Source organism: Phoxinus phoxinus, assembly GCF_949152265.1.
Source record: "Phoxinus phoxinus genome assembly, chromosome: 10".
In the NCBI taxonomy this organism is placed as follows: domain Eukaryota; kingdom Metazoa; phylum Chordata; class Actinopteri; order Cypriniformes; family Leuciscidae; genus Phoxinus; species Phoxinus phoxinus.
The window spans coordinates 16,049,748-16,072,079 of record NC_136885.1 but is presented as its reverse complement, the minus strand read 5'-3'; the positions used below and the strand labels follow the sequence as shown (position 1 = coordinate 16,072,079).

The 22,332-nt window shown below is 37.6% G+C and overlaps 1 protein-coding gene across 1 annotated transcript; it reads right to left on the bottom strand.

Moving 5' to 3' along the window:
* Positions 1-932: 932 nt before the first annotated feature.
* Positions 933-11,437, bottom strand: has2 (hyaluronan synthase 2). Its single transcript, XM_079626621.1, has 4 exons — positions 10,955-11,437; positions 5,901-6,527; positions 3,986-4,087; positions 933-3,161 (listed from the first exon to the last, which is right to left on the bottom strand). The coding sequence occupies exons 2-4, from the start codon at positions 6,525-6,527 to the stop codon at positions 2,232-2,234; spliced, it is 1,659 nt and encodes a 552-aa protein (XP_079482747.1). The 5' UTR covers positions 10,955-11,437; the 3' UTR covers positions 933-2,231.
* Between the last annotated feature and the right edge of the window lie 10,895 nt (positions 11,438-22,332).

Sequence of the window (22,332 nt, the reverse complement as noted above, 5' to 3'; positions counted from 1 at the left end):
TAACCTATGAACGTATTATTAAAATTATCGAAAATTAAAGTATTTTTTTTTAAATGTTTAATTAGAAAATCAAAGTAATCTTTATCAAATAAAACTTTGAAGGGTGTCTCGCTTGACTGAGCAGTAAATTTAATTTTGATAGATAGATATAGATATTGGTGAAATATCTCTTTAAAACCGACTATGGCACCATTGTGCACAGTTGTGCTGCATGGGATAGGTCCTGTTGAACACATGTATCCCTCATAAGTAGCATTGCAGTGAACTTCCAGGAATTCTGCAACACTTGGTAAAGGTCTTGTCCTTTTCTACACATGACTGGAGCTTACAGATGGAATCCTCTCCACCTGTGGCTGAGTGGAAGAGTAGCTGTAGCTGCCAAGACTGCACACTGTCTGCGATGAGGAATTTTTTGGACAGCCAGGGAAGACGGCTTCTGGGTTCAAGCCGTCATCAGTCCAAGGTTTTCCCAAGACTGCCATGGGCACAATTTAGAGTTGTCAGCAGTGTTTGAGATGGATATCTCCTGCCAAGGCTACGGCTACGAACAGAATAATGAACTCTTTTTACAGAACCCTGAGTTTCATCTCTACCCTGACCCATGAAATCATCTTTGATTTACAGTGTAATGTGACAGCATGCGCTGAGGGATTATGCTGCAACGCTGCAGACATTTTTAAGTGCACAGTCTAGACTTCCACTACGTGGCTACTTCATTGTGCTTACACTGTATATGTCATAAACAAGCTTCTCCATGGCAATCCTGCTTCCTGATACAGAATGCAAATAATTGTTCTATTCATCCCTCATCAGCTAGCAGAACAAAGGCCAAGCAAGGTCCTTGTGCATAAGAACAGTCTGAAGTCTCAGGAATTCCCCTAATCATTATACTAACAGATGCCAGAGTTAGAGAGAGCGAAAAAACCCAGATTCATCAGGTCATATATTTATTTTTCAAGGACATGATGCTTACAAAGGAAACAGCATGTTGGATACGCATTATAAAGTATTTTCTTTTATTTGGCACAAACACAAAAGTGCTTTATGACAATACTGCCTTAGTAAAAGCCCTCATCAATTACAATCTATAGTTTATTGTAACACAAAATAACATTACTCATCATCACATGTTGGCACTTTGATATATGATTCAAATCATTATCTTAAACATTTGGTAAACATTAAAATAATGCTGGTAAATAAAAATCAGAGCTTTTCCAGGAAATGAAGGCATGGCATTACTTAGACATTAAGGTTTGCCACCGCTAGAAAAGCTGTTTTGCAAATGCTCTGGACATTAATGGATGACATAAGATTGTGTGAAATAGTAACAATCACTAGAGGCAACGGTGCCTCATTTTTGTGCAAATGTTCCTGTGTCAATTTCTGGAGAATTTGCATAGAAATGTGATTTTGGCACATGCTGAAATTGCATAGATTGTGTGGGACAATTCAAAACATTCAACTGAACCAGCAAACGATACTTTCATACTACATTTTTTTTATCATGTTAGAAAACCATAAATCTTGGTGTTGTATAAATAGACTGGTCATAACTCGTAATACTTATTATAATAACACAGGTTCATCACCCTTCTTGTCAACAAATAACTTATCCCTAGATTTGCCTTTTATTGCTGTCATCACAGAGACAAATCCAGCTTCTTAATTTCACATTTTGGTCAGACAGGCAAGTCTTAAAAAGGTACATTTCCTCATATTTATTGAAAATAGAGAATCTTTGGTGGCAAAGCAAAAATAATAATAAACAAGTCTATATAAAAGGCAATAAAATACATTATGCAAATACAAAGTACAGCACAATCAAAAAATACTCAGAAGTTCTGGTTTGGATTTCAGTCTAAAAATGTATACATAATATATTTTATATATAAAACAAACTAAAGTAAAAATCATAAATTACTTAAGAAAAAACTGAGTCTCAACCAACACTCACACAATGCAACATAACCATTGAGGTATTTTGTTCCTTAAAGTTCTATATCAAGCATTATGCATATTGAGAGTGAACGTGAAAGTGCAAAGAATACTAAAACATCAAGAGTGTCAAAGCTCACATGTTACAATGTGTTTCCTTTATCACTGCAAAGGAATGTCCTTATTAACAGTCACAGCAGCAATGATGTCGGCGTCACAGAGCCCGCCTTCAGATAGCAGTCTGAGATTGTTTTTAATGTAAACATAGAAAGGATGAAGGACACTGGGAAATACTATACATCAAGAACCATGTCATACTGTTGTCCTTTCTTTCTCTTGCCACACTTCATAATGAGGACAGCGTACAAAGTCAAGAACACGACCCAGTAGCTGACATACACGATTGCGCCGATAATCAAAACAATTTTTTCGGACTCTGGGAAGGGCTTTCGGGTCTCTTGGATTATTGAATAAATAATGCCAACAAAAAGAATGGTGAACCAAACTGAGATCGGAATAAGTCCAATAAAGTTCACTACGACGGTCTTCCTTCCAGACGTTCCCCAACCGGATTTGTTTATGGTGGCTATTGCGAACATCTTTGCCGGTAGCAGACTTGACATGTATAACACTGAGTAGAAGGACATGAAGACCATGACGATGTTTCCACGGAGGCAACTGGCAAACGAAGCCTTGATGAGCGCCACAACCTGGACGATCAGCAGGAACAGAAGGATGTTCCAGATCCTGCCCTGGTAGAAGAGCTGGATCGCAGTGGCGATGAGGAAGAAGGGGAAGAAGCCGGTGATGACGGCCTCGTAGGTCATCCACAAGTGGTGCTTGTGAAACCACATGGAGTTGTAAAGCCACTCTCTGAAATACGACTTACTCCAGCGGGTTTGCTGGTTAAGCCAGCGCAAGTAGGTGATGGGTGTCTCGGTCAAGCACTTGGAGCGGGCGGTGTATTTTGTAGCATATCCCAGGCTCAGGACTCGATTGGTCAGATGCCGGTCATCGCCAAAACTGCAGTGGCTTCCCATGAATGTCTGATTGTACCAGTCCTCCAGAAACTCATGAAGCAGGGAGTTCCTGTACATCCCCAGTGGCCCACTGATACACTGAACGCACCCGAAATATGACTGGCAAGCTCTTTCGATGTTGAACGCCATCCAATACCTCACACTGCTGAGGAAGGAGACCCATGATTCATATTTGTTCAGAATCTAGAGGGATAGATTAACAAAGAGAATATGAAATCAAAGGGCCTGTAGTACAAAATATACATTGTCACATGTGCCTGTATGTCTTGGTCATCAGCCACATTGATGTATATACTATGTTTGAAAATGAATCTGAAATCAGAATGTAGAGTGAAACACTAAAGAACCCTGAGAACCCAGTTCTAAAGGCTCTTTGTACAGGATGCCCAGTAATATGCTTTTCTGTTGACATGAACACAGCAAAGTTTGGTGTGGGAATATTTAAGACCATGAACAATCTATTTACCCTCCTCCACCCCAAAAAAACAACAACTCCCCTGACTATCCATTTGAAGAATGGGTGGGGAAAAACCCTGAGTTCAGATTTTACAGATTTTTTTTCAGTCCATGTAGCCATACTAAAGTTTTACACTGTATGTGTAAACCTATAACAGTGTGTTTACAACAACTCTCAATGTATAATAGAACATGTTATAAACAAAATTACATTTAATATCAAAGGAAACATATTCCTCATCATGGATATTATACAATTGCTCCGAAATTATTTGGACACAGCATTAGATAAAATATCTAAACCAAGTGGTATCTACAAACAAATTATCCTTCTAAAAACAAGCAGCTATTTGTCAGTTACTAAAAAAAATTAAAAAGTCTAACTATCTATGTATGACAAAGAGTCCATGTCAAAGTTTGCTTTTCAAACATATTTCCACACTCAGACTTGAAATAAAAAAAGCATAGCCTGTATGCTATATATCATTTAAATGTTTGATGTGTTAGAATGACACAGTAGAATGTTGTTAAAACTGCAAGAGAACACATACCTGCACATCTCCGCCTACTCCTCCAACCATGGAATCTTCTTCCAGAACCTTCACCATCTCCACTGAGGAGGCCGGGTCCAACATGGTGTCTGAATCACACACCTGCATCCAGCACAACATCGATACATCAATAAAGGATACACACTAATTAGTAAAGTTTTTTTTTAACTCTGCCGTTTTCCTTTGAAATATGAACATTCATTCATTGAAGGATTTTACATATTTCTGAACAAAATGTTCTCAGAATAATTGAGTCAAAATAAGTGTTTGCACCACATGTACTGAGGCATCACATTTTTTTTAACACAATGCCTAATATCATCATTATATCATCATTATGATGTCGTATTCTATAGAGATGTATCTAATCAAATATTATTATTTTCCTCAGTCAATTGTATATACACCAGATTGTCTTTGTTTGAGTGGTCACAATAAATCAAATGTGCTGCTAAATATGCTGGGACGAGTATATAAATCTCTTCTGGAGGTCATCTCAATCATTTAGTTTTACATAGTGAATCATTATAGTGAATCATAATAATTGAGTGGCTTACATAGTCAGTAATAGAGCCAAAAATGTAGGCCCATAAAACACGGGGACACACTGTTCAAATATATATAGAGGTTTGGTTAAATGTTCTAACATTGACACTTTAAACAAGCATTGCCCAAATGTTCTCTTGCTTTTTACAGAGAAAGTCATGTATGCCACTTTGTTTTTACAACTAACCCCCATACTGAGACTAACCACAAGACGGGTAGCAAGATCAGTGATAAGTTAAACACAATTAGGGCTCTACACTCAGAGCAAAGGTCAGGGATCTCATTGGAACCAGGTGGCATGTGGATAAAATACAAGGGAGCCCTTGCATGATTATCAATGAATGACAGCTATGGGTTTACCATTTGCAAAGGCCATTCACATAAAGTGCTTACTTAAATAATAAAAAAGGTTTAAAGACCAATAATTGTAATTATAATGATAAGTATATTAGGGTCCACGCCAATGGACGTTAACGTTATGACTCTGCCACCCATAGTGTCCACTAGAGGACGCAGTGTCTTGTTCCCCTTCTCAGGGAACAATGGTTACATGTGTAACCTGAGACGTTCCCTTTCAAATAAGAACTCGCACTGCATCTAGTGGACACTATAGGGAACGCCTCATAATGTCCACTAGAGTACACAGTGTCTTGTTTCCCTGTAACCATGGCTCCCTGTGACGTTCTTCTAGGTTTTAAGAGCTTAAATCTTTCTTACGTCATTACTGATTGCACAATTGTTTGGATTACATAAGAGGACATTTGATCACTAGTTTTGCCAATAAATCTCCAGAAAGACATTTTGTAGCAAATAGTTTGAACAAAAGTATTATATCCTTACGTATCAACCAAAGCCGCAGAGAGTCCATTTTGCAATGTGAAAACACATGTATACAGCTGTTTTCAACTGTGTGCCATTATTAAATTCTTCAAAATAATTAGTCTCTTTTGGTTGTAGCTCGTAAAACTTCAGGAGCAGGAATTACATGTTTAGATTAAACCACCATAGATGGGGGGTTTGATGCATTTATGTGACTTATTTATGAACATGTATTTATGTGACATGTTCCATTGAGCTAAATAACCACTCAATGTCATGAGCTAATAGTATGTGCTCTGAGATGACATGGAAAATACCAGCGATCTGTTCTGGAAGTGCCAGAAATAGCCCCGGAATATGCAAACGATTTCCCACAGAAGTCCCTCAATGAACAGCAACAGTGTTAACCAGGAATGTACTTTCCTCACTCTCAGTGCACTACATGCTTCAGCCTAGCATCCATTTAAGAAGTCACAAAAGCTTCTTTGTACAATTTGCCTGCGTTGCCCCCGTGTACTTGGCTTGAGCCGCCTGAGAGAGATAGACTCACCTGTACGTAGTCGACACTTCTTCCCAGGGCTTTGAAGGCGGTGTACATGACCTCCCTCTTCCCGCCCCACTTCTGCATGATGCACACACATTTATTGTTGAGAACCAGGCGAGAAATGTGCTGCAAGCTCTCGGCGTACAATTCTTCGGTTTCATCCGGTCCTTTCTGGTGGTAGTTGCTTTTCCAAATGTAAGTGGCTGCCTTGTCCCGGCCCATGATTTCCCGAAAGATCTCCATCATGTAGCAGTCATCATCATTGTTCCCGTCGATAACCATAATGACCTTTATCCCGGGGTAGCTGAGCCTCTTCACAGATATTAAACACTTTCGCAGGTAGTTGGGGTCTTCCTGATAGGATGCGATGCAAAGGGCCAGTGACTTGTTGAGTTTGATCGGTGTTTCCAGGGAGCGTTTCATGTTCCTGTGTTCCAGTAGAGCAAAAAAGCTCTGGATGATGAGGTGAACGACTAGAATTGCTCCATAAAGACCAAAGGACAAATAGTTGCCTGCAGTCGTTATGAGCTTATATCCCATGATATAAGCAGTAGAGATTCCCACAAGCAGCGAAATGCCGAACAGTGTCGTCCCAACAATCCTTAAGTAGCTGATTGCTTTGTCGCATCTCATCTGAAAAAGAAAAACAATAGGATATCGAGGGGTGAATAATATTCATAATTTTTAATGGACCAAATACGTTTTTCTGCAGAAAACAAAAGAAGACATTTAGAAAAATCTCTCAGTGTTTATGTTAATTTAATGAAAGTCAATGTGGTCCAATGTTGTTTTGGACCCCATTTACTTTAATTGTATGAGAAAAAAAACAGTCCCTCAAAACATCTTCTTTTGTGCTTTGCATAAGAACAAAACACATGCAGGTTTGGAACGACACGAGGGTGAGTAAACAATGACAAAATCTTAATTTTTGGCTGAACCGTCCCTTTATGAACAGCACTCATAAATGAAATTAAAGCAGACGTGTGGACAGCTTTGCGGTGGCAATGACATGCTTTTTGCTCATATACAAGCATAGAATACATGCATCTGTTCTTGCCGCAAAAGCAGCAGTATATTTCAGACAGCATCATATTTCTTCCTCTTTCCTCCTCTTCTGAATCTGAGCGGTCTTTATGACCATTTGTTCCAAGTTTCCTAACTAATACAGTTCCCCATCTGCTTGGCAGACGTGACTATTCAGCACCACCCTCTGACATCATCTGTTTATATCTCCGTGGGAACGCATGAACAGTGAAATTTAGATTTCAGAGGGCTGCACTAAAGACCCTCTGTCTTATTACTGCTGAAGACGGCCATTGTATTAATGATGGTGTCTTGTTTTATCGACTCTCACCATTTAAATCTCGTTTTTTCTTTGATATTATCCCTCTTAATTTAGATTTTACAGCGGTTCTGGCCTGGGAGAGAGGCTGATATGTTGGACTACAGCACAGTGTGAATCTAACTGGCACGTGTCACAACCTTGAACGTCATCCTGCATGTTTACGAGGCCCTCTGGACCCTCAAAAACTCCACCTTATCCAACAGACACGTGCAAGCCTGTTGGATTAAGGGCCACATGTGGTGTTAATGTCTCAAACGCATGTACTAGCCTACTCTTGGGGTATCCCTAAACCTCTTTTCATGTCTTGTTCAAACTCTACATGAACCTGAAAGGCTAATTTGAAACTTCTAAGACTGCTGACAAGACAAAATGTGGCCCACACCTAAAAGGCCACTAAAGCTAATCACAGTCTTTGTAAATGGCCTAATTTCTCATGTTTACATAAAATTGGAGCGTGCTTTGTGTCTCCAAGGATGAATGTGCAGGGTTTACATGTGCAGATTGACTCGTCTTGTTGTGAATGGATGTGCGTCCTATTAGATAATCCTTCTGATGAAGTGGTCCTGTGTGAAACATTTGCCATCAATAGATTTTGTCTGACTGAATGAAATATGGTAATTTGCAGTAAAGGCCCATTCACACCAAGGATGGTAACTGTAGCCATAAAGTTTTAATAATCATTCTAATTCAATGAGTATAGCCACACTATAACGATATCAACACAGAGGAACGATATCATTGGAATCACTTTGAAAAGTGATGACCAATAAAAACATTGAGAGCCAATCAGACTTAGGAGCGCACACTAATAGTAAACTGAAGATTATCGTCCATTAATGTGGATTATAGTTATCTTTGTTTGTTATCATTCTGAAATAGCAGTTACATATATAATGCCTTTGTCTGCATTACTAGTTGACTATGTTGTGTATATCATCTGGCCATGATCCAACAGAGCAGGGAGGAAACACAAGAGTATCTTGGATCACTGAGAGTTGAATCATCCTCAATGGGGAAAACTATAACTCTAGCTTTGAAGGTAGATGAAATATTGCAGTGCAAGAAAAATACATTTGCACTAGCCAAAAGGGACCCAGGCCTGCAACGCCTCATGAGCACCAGCAGAAAATTACTTTGCTTGACTCTTATGCATTCAAATGTTATTCATCTAGAGAGGATTTTTACACTATGCCTGAATGTAGGGGGAGGTAGATCATTAAACTTAATGGAGACAGAGGATTTGTTCATCTTGATCCTCAGATTTGGAGGAGATTCCTTTAGACAAAGCTTCATTTGAAGCACAATAAGTCGCGAATGGCCATCAACAACAGTTGTTATGCAGCAGGAAATCCATGGCTTATAGCTAAATATTTCTTTTGGGGAACTGGGTAGAAAATGTAAGAAAAAGTAGGAGAAAATGTTTAATTTAGCAACAGTGGATGCTGTGAGAACGGTCTGCTAAAATTAGAAAAAGTACTTCTGTGATCTGCTGATCCTGTATTCATAAACCATCATGGTTTAAATATTAAATAATACAAATAAAATATACAATATTATAAAATATGAAATTCATTTAAATGTTAAAATAAAATAATTAGAGTACTTGAAAGAGACAGATAGCTTTCAAAGATGTGTGCAAACTTCCTAGTAGCATAAACTCTATAGCTAATGGGTTTTCTCATCAAATAAGTTGTTTCACTGAAATTGTGTTGGTGGGAATTTTGGCACAGAGACAGAGCTAGAGACACTGCCTTGTTGCTCGAACTGCCCTTCTGAGATACCCCAGTGTATTACTAGGCATTGGAGGAAGCTTCTGCTTCTCCTAAGTGGGTGGTTCTGAGGTGGCGGGGAATCTAGGAACTTGGGGAACTGCCACAGCTGCCTCCCAAAGGATATATCCAACCACTAGCACTGAGACACATCCATCACTCTGCCATGGCTCTGTGGTGGGGCTTTTGTTAGACTTTATGGCCGCCATATTGTTCATGCTGCTGCCACCAGGTCAGAAGAAATAATGTGGTATTTCCACAAGTTGTTATAAGTGCCTTGAAGGCTAACTGCAATTAGGTTATTGCATGAACTTTGGCCACTGGTACCCTGGACTTGACACAAATTCTTTTGTCTGTACTAGACTGTGTGGTGAACAGCTGGGTCTTATCCCAGGCACATGGCCAAGGTCGTAGCCTCATGACCTCCAACTGCAGCCTAATTTTCAATGACACAGCCACACACCCTGCATATTTACAACAGGCAATATCTTCAAAATGCTGAGGAAGTTTGGCATCAGATTTATCAAAATGGTCTTTTGTGTGTTTGTTGTTCCAAACCTGTATGAATTTCTTTCTACTGCTGAACGCAAAAGAAGATATTTTGAAGAATATGGGTAACCAAACAGTTGATGAGCCCATTGACTTCCATAGTATGGGAAAAAATACTGTGGAAGTCAATGGGACTGGTTACCAACTGTTTGGTTACCAATATTCTTCCAAAAATCATATTTTGTCTTCAACAGAAGAAACTCCCCAAGGAAAGTCAAAACAAAACCATGTTTTCTTTAAACATACAAGTGTATGTCGTTTTCAAACAACCGCAAAATTAGATTAGCCTACAAGTTAGTCAAATCACATAAAAAAGACACTGGCGAACAGAAGTCGCGTTCTTGAAGAGGTGACGATAGGTTACCATGATAGTAGACTGGATTCAGTTTTGAAAGCTAAGTTAAAAAAGGTTTAAAGGTGACTTAGTTAAACGTTTACTACATGCACTTACCATGGTAGTAACAGTAAATTATGCATAATTAGCAACTATTACCAACCAATTAGCAACTAAACCCTAAACTAAACCCTAACCTTATAGTAGGCCTACTTGACATGCAATTAATATTACTCAGTACTAATTTAAGTACAATGTAACTACGACACCTTAAAATAGTGCAACCAAAAATATTAATTGAATATTCATATAAATGTATAATAGGCTACCAGTTTTGTTTAAAAAGTATTTTAGAAATAGGGACGCCAAAACGTTCAGTTGCACTATTCGAACCTAAACAGACTGCTCTCCTGAAATTGTACGGGCAGAAAATGACATTTGTATAAAAAGTTAATGTTTAGTTCATATTATTTTCACTTATACACGGTGACTCCCGAGAGAGCCTTCTGAAAATCGTCATAACGCATCATTACTAGCCCGGGCTGCGTCACACCAGTTTTACAGCTGCTGGACTGCGCGCAATATCTGTTCTGTTCTATTATAGGTCAGAGTGTCCAGATGGTGTTTAATTAGCCTATAGCACTTGTAGAATTTCAAATACACACAAAAAGTTGCTCTAAATGTAGGCTATTAAGTCGATGTTGTTTAGAAGCCTAAAACTTGCATGAAACATGCCAGAAAGAGCAGCATCACTGGTTTACCATTACTGCTTTGAAGGTAAATAAATAATGCTACGAAAATGTCTGTTGTTTTTATCAGCTGTACAGTTGAGTCTTACTAAGAAATACGGTGAGAAATATTAAATACAACTGAAAAAAAATGGCACGTGTAGGTATTGCAAACACTTATGGCTGAACTCCATTCATTCAAATTCACCCCCCTCATGTTTTGTTTAAAATTCCATTACAACATGAAATGAACGCAAATATAACTATTAATCTAGCAGAACAACGTATGGCCTATTATTAAAAAGAGTTATGCACTGAATAATTCATGATCTTACCTTGGAGCAGCTATGTGAAGATGTCCCGTTAGTTTAACAGGGATGCTGTCCGACGAATCTCTGCACGTTCCAGACACTGCACAAAACTTCCCATACAAGTTTTTGGGCAAAAAAACAGAGGAGACCGACATGGAGCATCTAAAAACTCCTTGCTTCGAATTGCAAAGATGTGCAGTATCCACGTTTTCCATACAACGAATGAACATTCAAGTTTCACGCCTCCTCCCATACATCATATAGTTTGCATCATTCTGCTGTGATGAGGTCTGTTGGAGCATCTTGGCAGTTCATTCTGACTTTGTCAGCTGATAAAATAAAATAAAAGTTATCCAACAGTAGTCAATGTTGGTGACTCAAAATGTAATTGATTCAAGTTTTTCCAAGCGTACAGATTTTAAGTAGCCTAACTGTCCTTTTCTGCGTCTAATTTCTTTCAGACGCTTTAGGTTTATGCTTCCTGTAAGCCATACATGTGTGAGACTCTTTTAACCGGGCAGGGTTTTGGACTTGTTTTAATAAGGGGGTTGGTTCGGGGGCGAGGAGGAGCGAACATCTAAGAGAAAAAAAATGCTGCCCATTCAAACTTCCGAAATGGGGGTGGGTATGAGTTTATCAAGCAATTAGCCAAACAGTCTTCAGCTAAAAAAGAAAAAGAAAACTTTAAGTTATAAAGATAGCCTTTTTTTATTTTAAATAAAATATAAAAAATATTAATTACAACAACAATAAAAAAAAAAGAATTACAATAAATAAAATGTATTAATGAATGCATTTACCAAGGGGATACAAAAAAGTTGTTTTCTTTTTTTTTTAGGTTATTTAGCTGAATGCTTTTATAATCAGTTGATATTTTGCCAATTGTACAGATAATATCATCAAATAAACTCGCCTGAGAACTTTTTAATACTCATAGATGCTCAGTTGCGCTCGTGATTTTGAGGGCAGGCTGCGTATTTACCACTAGAGCGCGCCACACAATTCTAAATGTGTTCACATTCACAACAGTGAAAGTTGGTTTATAACAGGCCTACTGTCAGTGATGCAGACCTTGCAATGTAACAATGTTTTTGATATATACGTACAACTATTCTTTTAAAATGTGTAGCTTGCTTTCTTTCTTTCTTTCTTTCTTTCTTTCTTTCTTTCTTTCTTTCTTTCTTTCTTTCTTTCTTTCTTTCTTTCTTTCTTTCTTTCTTTCTTTCTTTCTTTCTTTCACGATATTGAGCAATATTTCGCTAAGCACAACTGAGAGCATCACAGTTCCTTAAAAAAAATCAACAAGTAGGGTGCAACGGGGCTGAAGGCACATCACTTTAAGAAAAAAAAATTGCTTTTCACTACTCCCATTGTGTATGATTGCAGATTTTTTTTATTTATTGGAACTGAACATTGATGGAGCAACAGATCTTGTGTGAAAATAAATCATAAAAGTTGTTTATTTTGTTAAACATTTTTTTATAACTGTATGAGTTGGCAAGGTGAGCCCTTTCCCCCACACAGAGTAAAAGGCACACATTCTGATACAAATACGATAAAGTTAATATTTGTTCAAAACAATCACTTTAGCAAAGTTTGTACTGTTTTCTGTTTATTTTAATAAACAATTTGTTTTTTCAATAAATATACTGCCATTAAAATGTGTTTATATAAAAATATATTTTAAAAACACAGTAACAGAATTATTTAGAAAAGTAAAGATTCTGAAAGCATTCCCATAATAATTTAATATAAATTTGCAGTCAATAAATTATATTTTATCATATGATATGGTTAATATCATATTTTTAAATATGATGTTTTCGTTATAAATGTGGTGATTATGTTTAAGTTGGAAACCCAACTTAATATTTGATATTTCTGAACATAACTGTCATGTCAACAACTGGAAAACATGTCAACAACAGCCAGCTTTTGATTATCATGTTAATTATTGTGCCTTTAGCTCTAACAGCAACCCCTAACCTAGACTTTTACCCCAAATACCATACTTTTACATATTCTTCCATTATTGAAAAACTGTTGCTTCAATTACATTGAACAAAACTGAACATTTTTAAGAAAATAAAATTTGTTCATTGTTTGTTTAACTTACAACCAAATCTCTACAAAGTTCAAACGAGATTTTCTGCCCTGCAGGGGCAGCACATGGACAGGCTTAAGTAACGGTCCATTCATGTGCAAAGGAAGTTTCTTATGTGTCAATTTGTGCTACTGTTTATTTGAACAAGGATTCACAGTAATGCACCAAATAAGCATCCGAGCTGGGGAAGATGATGGCAACCATTGTATGTGTCTCTGTAGGATAACCTCCACTAAAGCATGGCAAACACGAAGACGCTGGACTCCTCCAGCAGACTGCAGAGGTGCTGAAGGATGGAGGCTAATGAGTCCCGGCTTCACAGTTGGGGGTTCTTTGACCCTAAACTGACTTTGATGAAGAGCAACCACATGTTTTGCTGGTACAGTACTGTCTATACAGTACAGCATTGTGTTCCATCCGCATGGACCTTATCCTGTTGGGCACTACAAACATCACCTGGGGGCTTGTGCCGGTTATATGGGGCTAGAAATCTGAGATAGCGCACTTTTTAGTTTTAGTTGCGCAGACGTTCATGGTCTTTCTTGATTTCACTTGGAACAATGGTATCATTGAGAGGACATGTGCAACTCATTTTTGCATTTTGTTTAGATCAAAGACACTGATATTGTTATTGTTCTCTGTGTGTTTAGCTCTAGAACATGAGCACCACTGGTCGATTCAAATGTTGAAAGGTTTAAGTGCCATATCTGCTTTTTGGCATCTTTCCAATATCTACTTCTACACTTACTCATCATCAGCCCAGAAATCCTCTACACAACCTTTTTCTCTCACAGTCAATTTTTCGACATCTAGGGTTGTGGACAGGAAAGAAAGTTCAATGTGCATGAACAAAGCCCCAGTCATTAAGACTGATTGCTGCTTATCTGCTGCATGAATTATGTCGCCCCTCAGGACCCCTTTAGTCTGGCCTTAATTTGAATTTAAGATAGTCCCGCTCCTTTACCAAAACCACAAATGTTAAACAAATATGCCATTTAACAGCGGGTAGAGTTGAATATTTTCATTTGGAGGTTGATCCTCACCGCCTTTGAGAAGGTTGCTCAATTCCTCACCACTGAAACAATTCTCAGCTGAAATATATAATTGTGAAGAAATATAAATGTGAACCAATGCGAAAAATAATAAAACATTTTATTTAATTGAATAGATGTCATTAGGGCATTTTCTTTCTATCTATCTATCTATCTATCTATCTATCTATCTATCTATCTATCTATCTATCTATCTATCTATCTATCTATCTATCTATCTATCTATCTATCTATCTATCTATCTATCTAGGGACCTTTGCTCTCGTGTGCAAGCGCTCCGTATTGACAGTGAATACTGTTGTGAGTAATGAGGGGAAGTGCCTTTTGAACTTTAAAGCAAAGCACCTTACTCACATTTTCCAAAAGTGCATCCGGTGGCTCAGCGATCATCTGTAGTCAATAACTGGCCCTTTCACTGAGAGGTGATTATCATCAGACGATCAGACGTGGGAGAGCTGCTCTGAGAAAGAGGGCATTGAGCACAGAGTGTGCCTCTCCTACATGTGTTTCCTCAGTGTGTCACTGTGTGTGTGTGTGTGTGTGTGTGTGTGTGTGTGTGTGTGTGTGTGTGTGTGTGTGTGTGTGTGTGTGAGAGAGAGAGAGAAAGAGAGTTAAATTCAGGTCCACATACTCCACCCTGCCTGTTTTGTGGTTTCCATGGTGAGTGATGTTAGCATGGCACCGAACAGAATTAAGACGAACTGATTTCATTATAGGAATTCAATTTGAATATTCTCCTCTTTTCACTAAGCTTTAGAGACATCATGCGATATTGGGTCACCCTTAAAGGGATAGTCCAATACAAGTTAAGCTTGATTAATAGCTATTGTGATAGAATGCTAATTGCCATAACAACAACACAACATTTCGACTTACAATGGAAGTCAATAGGGTCAGTTTTTAGATGTTTTAAAAGCAGAAATGTTTAGAATATAATGTTATGAAGCACTTACATTCATTCTTCTGTTAAAACTCTTTTATTTGAGTTGTAAAGTTGTTTTCATAATTTGTATGGTTGTTCTAGGGGTTTAGGTGTTGTGTTGTTATGACAAAGAAACTATAAAACGGAATATATCTATACATGAAAAAAGAAAGTAAGTGTTTTTTTTCATTCTAAAAACATGTTAACATATTGTTTATGTCTTGTGACTATTAAAACAGTGAGTATTTTATTGTTCACAGATTTCCCCCATTCACTTCCATTGTAAATACCTAATTGTAACTTTTTAATGAATTTCTCTGGGCTATTCCTTGAATTGAAGTTTGCCTCATTGAAGATTGCAGAAATATTAGCCTACTTGATATTTTCCTTTACTGTTCACGCACTGAACCAAGAGGTTTCCCGTCAGAAATGTGATCATGTGCTTAGTATTTTTTGGCTTTTATGTCCTTCTCTTTTCCTCTGTTGTTGCTGTGTACTTGTCATTACATGGAGATGGCCATTAGGTTAAACAATACAGACTATTTATTTACTGTGAAATGACATAGTTTCCTGTAATGGGCAAAATACCAAATTACACACCAAAACCACATGGACTATGGGACCAGGGAGCTGTCGATATTTGAAGTTTCACAGGGGTGAATGAAGGTGGATCGGCTTCTTTGTGTTCATTATGGATATAATGGAGCTTAGGGGGTCAGAAAGTTAACCACAGCTGCTTGGGCCGACAGGAAATGCGAGTGCTTCTGTTTATAGTCTCACTTCCACATTGAAGCACTTCTCTAGGCTTCAAAGCAGCTTTACTGCATGAGTATCCTGCCTGTAGGCTAAATACTCAAGGCTCTGGCCTTTGCCACACAATTACATTATTTCTCGTAGAGCACTGCTCATTTTCACTCTGAAAGATTGTAGCAAACAAACACCATTGATGTTATAGTGTGCTGACTCCTGTAAACGGTTGTGATGAAGCATATCATCCAATTACAAAGCCAATCCCTTCTCTTCCTGCATAGGCTGAGAAAGATGGATTAGATGAGTAGGAATGCACATAAACAAAAAACATGTATGTTTCATATTTTTAACAATTTATATTTATTGTAGTTTATTCAACTACATTTTAATAAAATGAACTTCATTATGTAGTAATTACACGGTAACACTTTATTTTAGGGTTCAATTCTCACTATTAAGTTGCTTATTAGCATGCATATTACTAGGACTTTGGCTGATAATTAGAACATATAAAGCACTAATGCTTTTTCTGCATGACCATATTCTACGTCCCTTAATCCTTCAACTTAACAACTACTAACTATTAATAAGCAGTAATTAGGAGTTTGATGAGGCGAACGTCATAGTTAATAGTTAGTTAATCGTGAGAATTGGACCCTAATCTGAAGTGTGACCAATTACATTTACAATTTTATAAATAGTATTTTCAAGACATTACATTATTGGATGGCAAACTTCTAGCTATTTCCCAATGTATTGCACCTTGTTTTTAAGGGTGTGCTCTCTTGGTTCTTTTGGTCCTGACTAAGAAATAAAATGATACATTTAGTCATTTTTAACACAGAACTTAAAGCTACAAAACATAAAGCATAAGGATAAGCTCACAACCTGATTGAACATTTTATGATGTGCAATGGAACTTACCGAACATCCAAAACAATACACTTGTTGAATGTGTGTTCATATGCTGGTATTTGACCAGCTGATAACTTACAAAGAGCTCATAAATGTGCAAAAGAGTCAAACTGATGTAAGGAAATAGCTGTTCTGGTGCCTGTACCGAACTGTAATGGGAATCATAGCTCCTATAATGAGAAGAACCAGATATGGGATATTTAGAGTTGCATCTGGTGACATCAAATCCTGTATTTGGTTCATTTAGATGTCTTTGGTACGTGTTGTGTTCATATTTCGGTCTAACAGCGCCAGAGTTTGTTTGGAAGCGGATTGAGACCCAGCTTTTCAGGGGTATCGGTTCACTTATTTGGTGCTCACCATGGGTTTGGATGGCGTACTCATTCAAGTTAACCAAACGAGAACTCACCCGTAGTTTCAGTGCTTTATCCAGCTGTGTTAACACAATCTGTGTTGCCGACTTTGCCTAATCTGATATGTGGTTTGGTGACTCACGAATAGTGATACTTCAAGCTTGGATTGCTTAGATGGTAGGAAAGTTCCATATTTGTATACATTATTTAACACTTAAAAAAATATTAAGCTCTTATATTCCTACACTGTTTTTGTTTGATCTTAAATTGATTTTATTTTATTTTTTAAGGGTAAGACTTTATTTTGATGGTCCCTTTTAAACATTATGTTGACTATAAGTAACATTGCACCTATGTGTCATCTAACTCTCAGTAGAGTATTAGTATAGACTGTCTGCTTAATATCCGCTAACTCTTTATTGTGATGGTCCTCCAACAGACATTCTCCTGACTATAAGTAACTTTGCAACTACATGTCAATTTATTCTAACACTAACTATACCAGTCTACAAATACTCTACTAATACTCCAATGAGAGCTAGTAGACATGTAGGTGCAACATAACTAATAGTTAACAGAATGTGCTAAAGGGACCAGCTTAGCTTAGCTACTCTCAGGGTCGGGGAGGGCACCATTCAGGGCCATATAAATGTTTTTAAATAGCAGGGGATGTGGCAAAATGACCAAAGGTGCTAAACGAACTACCCCATTTGTTAGTCTGATCAATGTTGAGTGCATTTTTATTGACCTCCAGGTCAGACCCTAACAAGGACTTCACAGAGATCAGAGAGTTGGACAGCACACCTAGGTCATAAAGTGAAAGTCTGTCAGTCAAGCACATCTCTCACTTATTTGTCGAGTCTTTGGCATTGATGTGACATTGACTTCAGCTCTGAGAGCACTGTTTTCCTCCCTGTTCTGTTCATGACACATCCATGCTGTGACAAAACAGCTCCGCCTCAAACAGAGCATTAGAAGGACTCTGAGGATTTACACTTTAAGCAACACCCAAGCTTGTTCTTATCACCTCAGCAATGATCTGCGGCCCTCTTGGGGTCTCCTCTGTCTGTCACGCTGGCCCTATCACCTCTATGAGCTCATGTGTGATAACAGTCCTGTTGAGCTGGAAAAGTGAGTGACCACTATGGAAGCGAAGCCTTTTTATGAGCTTTGGCTCTTCCGCACTCCCCAAGCTTTGTGAACCCCCGAATGCAGTGGGTCAGCAGTGTCAGAACAATGGCGTAAATTCACCACCCACTTCCAACAGCCAGTCTGATTAATAGCATTAAGGATAGTTACTCATTTTGTGAAACTGTCTTTCTTACAGAGCAAGAACCTACAAGCAAGAACATGACGGTTTGTTTTGAATCACTCTCTTATTTCAAGTGAGTTTATAATTGAGTTTACAAGACAGAATCAGTTGTTGTACCACAAAAGCCCTGGATCTGCGGTTTGATTCTATGATGTTGCAATATTACAGAGAACAAAAGAGTCTGTTTTTTAAACTCACGCACATTCTCACGGAGCCGTCCAGCTCTGGTTTTGTTCAAAGATGTGCAAAGGGACACTCCAGTTTCAAATATCTAGGAACAAAATAAACCAATTTGCTACAGAGAAATAAACCATTTTCTAGCTTGTATTTATTTCTGTTGGAAGAAAAACTGTTTCACAGTTTACATTGGGAAGTACGACTTTTACCTGTGTAATGGTAATGTTACGACAGCTGAGCCTTTGGGACCTTGGCTAATTTGAGTCGCGTCTGGTTTTGGATCACTTCCTGCTTCTGGATAATAGAGAGCACAGGGAAGAAAGAAATTGCTCACAATCTTTATATTACTTTATTTGTCAATTTATCAACGTGAAAGACAAAAAGCTTTTGATGAATGCAATCAGGCCAGACTATATTTGGATATATTCACTGTAAGAAAAATGTTGCTGCCAAACATTTTTAAGTACAGTCAACTTGGATGTTTAAGACATTTCAACTTAAATGACATTAAACTCACTTTTAAAAAATGAGCTGAACCTTGTTTAACTTATATAAAGAAAGCTGTGATGTAAAAAAAACATATACTGTCAACACTTATCGATCATTTATTTTTTTACAGTGATGTTTAAAAAGTAAAACATCACATTTACGTGCGTGTGTGTGTGTGTGTGTGCATTTACGAACTTAAAGATTAGGTTTACACATGTTTACATGATCATTTTTTTCATGATTTGCTCGTCCAGCTGTCTTCATGTGATTACTAAAGAAGATAATAGTACACTTTGCCTCTATTGAGAGAAGTTGTTGCTTTTTGGGGGTCTGAATAAAGCCATCACATCCAGAGCTGTACCACTGCAGTGCAGCTGGAAGTGTTTACCTGCTGATATATGGCCTGGTTTTTAGAGCGGATTCAAACTGTGAAAGAAAGCCTTTTCTGTTTAGTGTTTCTAACAAACTCTTCCAGATTACATTCAACACCCTTGTGTACTGAAAGTCTTGCACGTCGCTCGTTTGGACTAAACTGAGGTTTTTGAGGAAAGAGAGTAATCCTAAAAACATTGAAAAAAAACAGTTTGAGGGAAGAGAGCAACACGCAGAAGTAATAATAAATTTCTAAGAAAGATTGCAACATACATCTACTTTGTATATATTTAGGAAAAAAGTGCACATCAAAAGAGAATATTAGATGTCACTCCAACAAGTTGACGTTGATGGTCATCAGTGGGGGTACATGCTGAGTGATGCTCGTAGTCTGATGGGGGTCTGTGTGTGACATTTTCTTAAACCATTGGAAATGAAGAACATGTTTTTGGAACAAGAGTGGTCCTTATACACAATGGGAACATCTGGTTGAATCACTTATCGTGCTTTAGCACCAAGAATGGAGCCATTGTTCCTAGGCTATTATGATCCATACCACCAAACTTATCCTGAAGCAGAGGTCTAATCTGTAGATAGGGTTGCATTTGCCAATTTAAAGCCTTTCGATGAAAAGTCTTAATGCTTCTGCTGAAAACGGTCAAATCCCAGGCGGTCTGTCCTTAGTTGCATCACATGGATGTACCCAAGAATAGGCTACAATATAAACGTAATGATAACTTTTGAATGGAAATAAACTCTGCTGATACCCTTTATGCTAAAAACTGTTTAGCATTGCGGAGATGCTGTTTCACAACAAATTAATAATGATAATATAATTTTACTTTTTAAAGCATCTTTCCCACAATGGTGGGAACACATTTGATTAACTGAGTAATTATTTTGGTTAAAAAAGACGCAATAATAATAATAACAACAACAACATAAAAGTAACAAAAAATATATTATATACAAATTGTATTGTACAGATAATCATTTTAGTTTAAAAAAAAACAACTAAATTAAACAAAAACTATTAAAGATAGGCTACTTGACACGTGGTGGCTGCAATGAACGACGATAGAGCATCCAAGAAACTGTCTTTAATAAGTAAATCCAACAGGAAAACTCAGGAGTAAAGGAGTCTGCAATCTTTGTATGAGTTTTTTTCGTATGAGTTCATTCGGTGGCTCTGAATTGTCGAAACACTTCTCAAAATGGTTGCTACGGATGCGAAAAACGATCAGATTTTTTGTATGACGGACGAAAGTTTCGGAGGCAGTGTGTAAACGTGATTGACAACATTAGGTCGTATTTATTTCAATTTAGAGTGTTTTTATTATAGATATATATATATATTTTTTATTCTATTATTATTTTTAAATATATCTATAGTTTGTTTTTATTTCAGTTTTAGTTATTTTAGTTTAACAAGGTAAAAAATAAAGTTTTTAATATTTTGTTTAAATTGTTTTTGTTATGTAACTGCTCTGAAACACATTTTGAGGATCCAAACGCAGCTTTTATTGGGGGGGTAATCTAAAATCGTAATCCATAAAACAAGCAAGAGGTCAAAACCACAAAGCAAACCATTCAGATAACAACAAAAGTCCAAGGCACATGCAAATAGGGGAATCCAGGGAGACAGGCAGAAGATCAAGACCATAAAACAGAAACCAGAAAAAGCGCTCAGTAATGCAGTGTAACACCAACAACACTTCACTGAGTGAATGAACACACCAGGTTTAAATAGGCAAACATGATAAATGATAAACAGGTGGTAGTAATCAGAACATGATGAGTCCAGGCAATGAGTTATGGGAAATGTAGTTCATGAAGGGGTGGCAATGGACCAGGGAGGAGTGCCCTCTGGTGGAGATCCACACTCCAGCTGGCGGATGTGACAATTTTTTACAAATTCAAGTAACGGAAATATTTGTTCATGGTTTTAGTTTTAGTTTAAACTATAATAACCATGTTGTAGAAAGGAAGATATGCAGCACTATATGCAAGAAACACATTTATTTATTTATTCATTTATTTATTTTCATGTTTGGATTTGAATGGCTTATGCATCTAAAAACACTATTTTTGGATTTTCTTAAAGACGCAATGAGTCTCTTGTTGATTTTCATAGTTAAAACCCAGCTCATAATCGTCAATGTTTAAAACAAACCGAATGTCTCAACAATCGTTGGCTATTTGCTCCTCACTCACACCTAACATTCACTTCGTGTTTGCTGAAGTCATTCCTGCCATTAGACGTTGTATAATGCGTCATTCGAGAGCTCCCCCTCTTGTTAAAGTCAGACATCAAACAGACAGAGTTCTGTTCTGAGGTGCTCACAAATTACAACACGTCTGACACAAGCTGGTGCTGATGTCATATAGCCCTGGTGGTCGCTGGGTTCACGAGGGGCTGGTCTCAAGAGGTTTCCCTTTCAGCTGCCGGTGATACCTGTCTGCTGATGCCACTGAACCCAAACATGACCTCACACCACATTCTAATTAGAGTCCTGGGAACTCCCTGCAACAGTTTTCTCTTCACTGCAGCACAAATGATCACCAACTATTGAAGCAATAGATTCAACATAGGAAATGTGGTTGAATTGTGAGTTAACTGATGTGCTGTTTAGTAATGCCTTGTTTAGTATAACTAAAAATGGATATGTTCCCTGCACAACGGCGTAACTCCACTGTTTAACCACCATTGTATGATGCATCATTGTAGAAACTAGTTAGTCACGACTACCGTACTATGTTCACAGGGTTACACTTTATTTCAAATGGTCCACTTTAGACACTCTACTAACTTTAAGTAACTTTGCAACTACATGTTAACAATTCTCAGTAGAGTGTAGTAGTCTGTTAGTAGACTGTTCGGTTAGTGTTCTGTGTTAGGGTTCGGGTTAGTAGAATAAATTGACATGTTAAGTTATAGTCAGTAGAATGTATGTTG

What these genes read in the sequence shown, in the direction of transcription:
- has2 (XM_079626621.1), bottom strand. Translation starts at nt 6,527, where the DNA reads ATGAGATGCGACAAAGCAATCAGCTACTTAAGGATTGTTGGGACGACA. An exon ending in GAAGTGTCGACTACGTACAG is followed by an intron (nt 4,088 to 5,900) that starts GTGAGTCTATCT and finishes TGCTGGATGCAG; the next exon opens with GTGTGTGATTCAGACACCAT. An exon ending in GAGTAGGCGGAGATGTGCAG is followed by an intron (nt 3,162 to 3,985) that starts GTATGTGTTCTC and finishes CTATCCCTCTAG; the next exon opens with ATTCTGAACAAATATGAATC.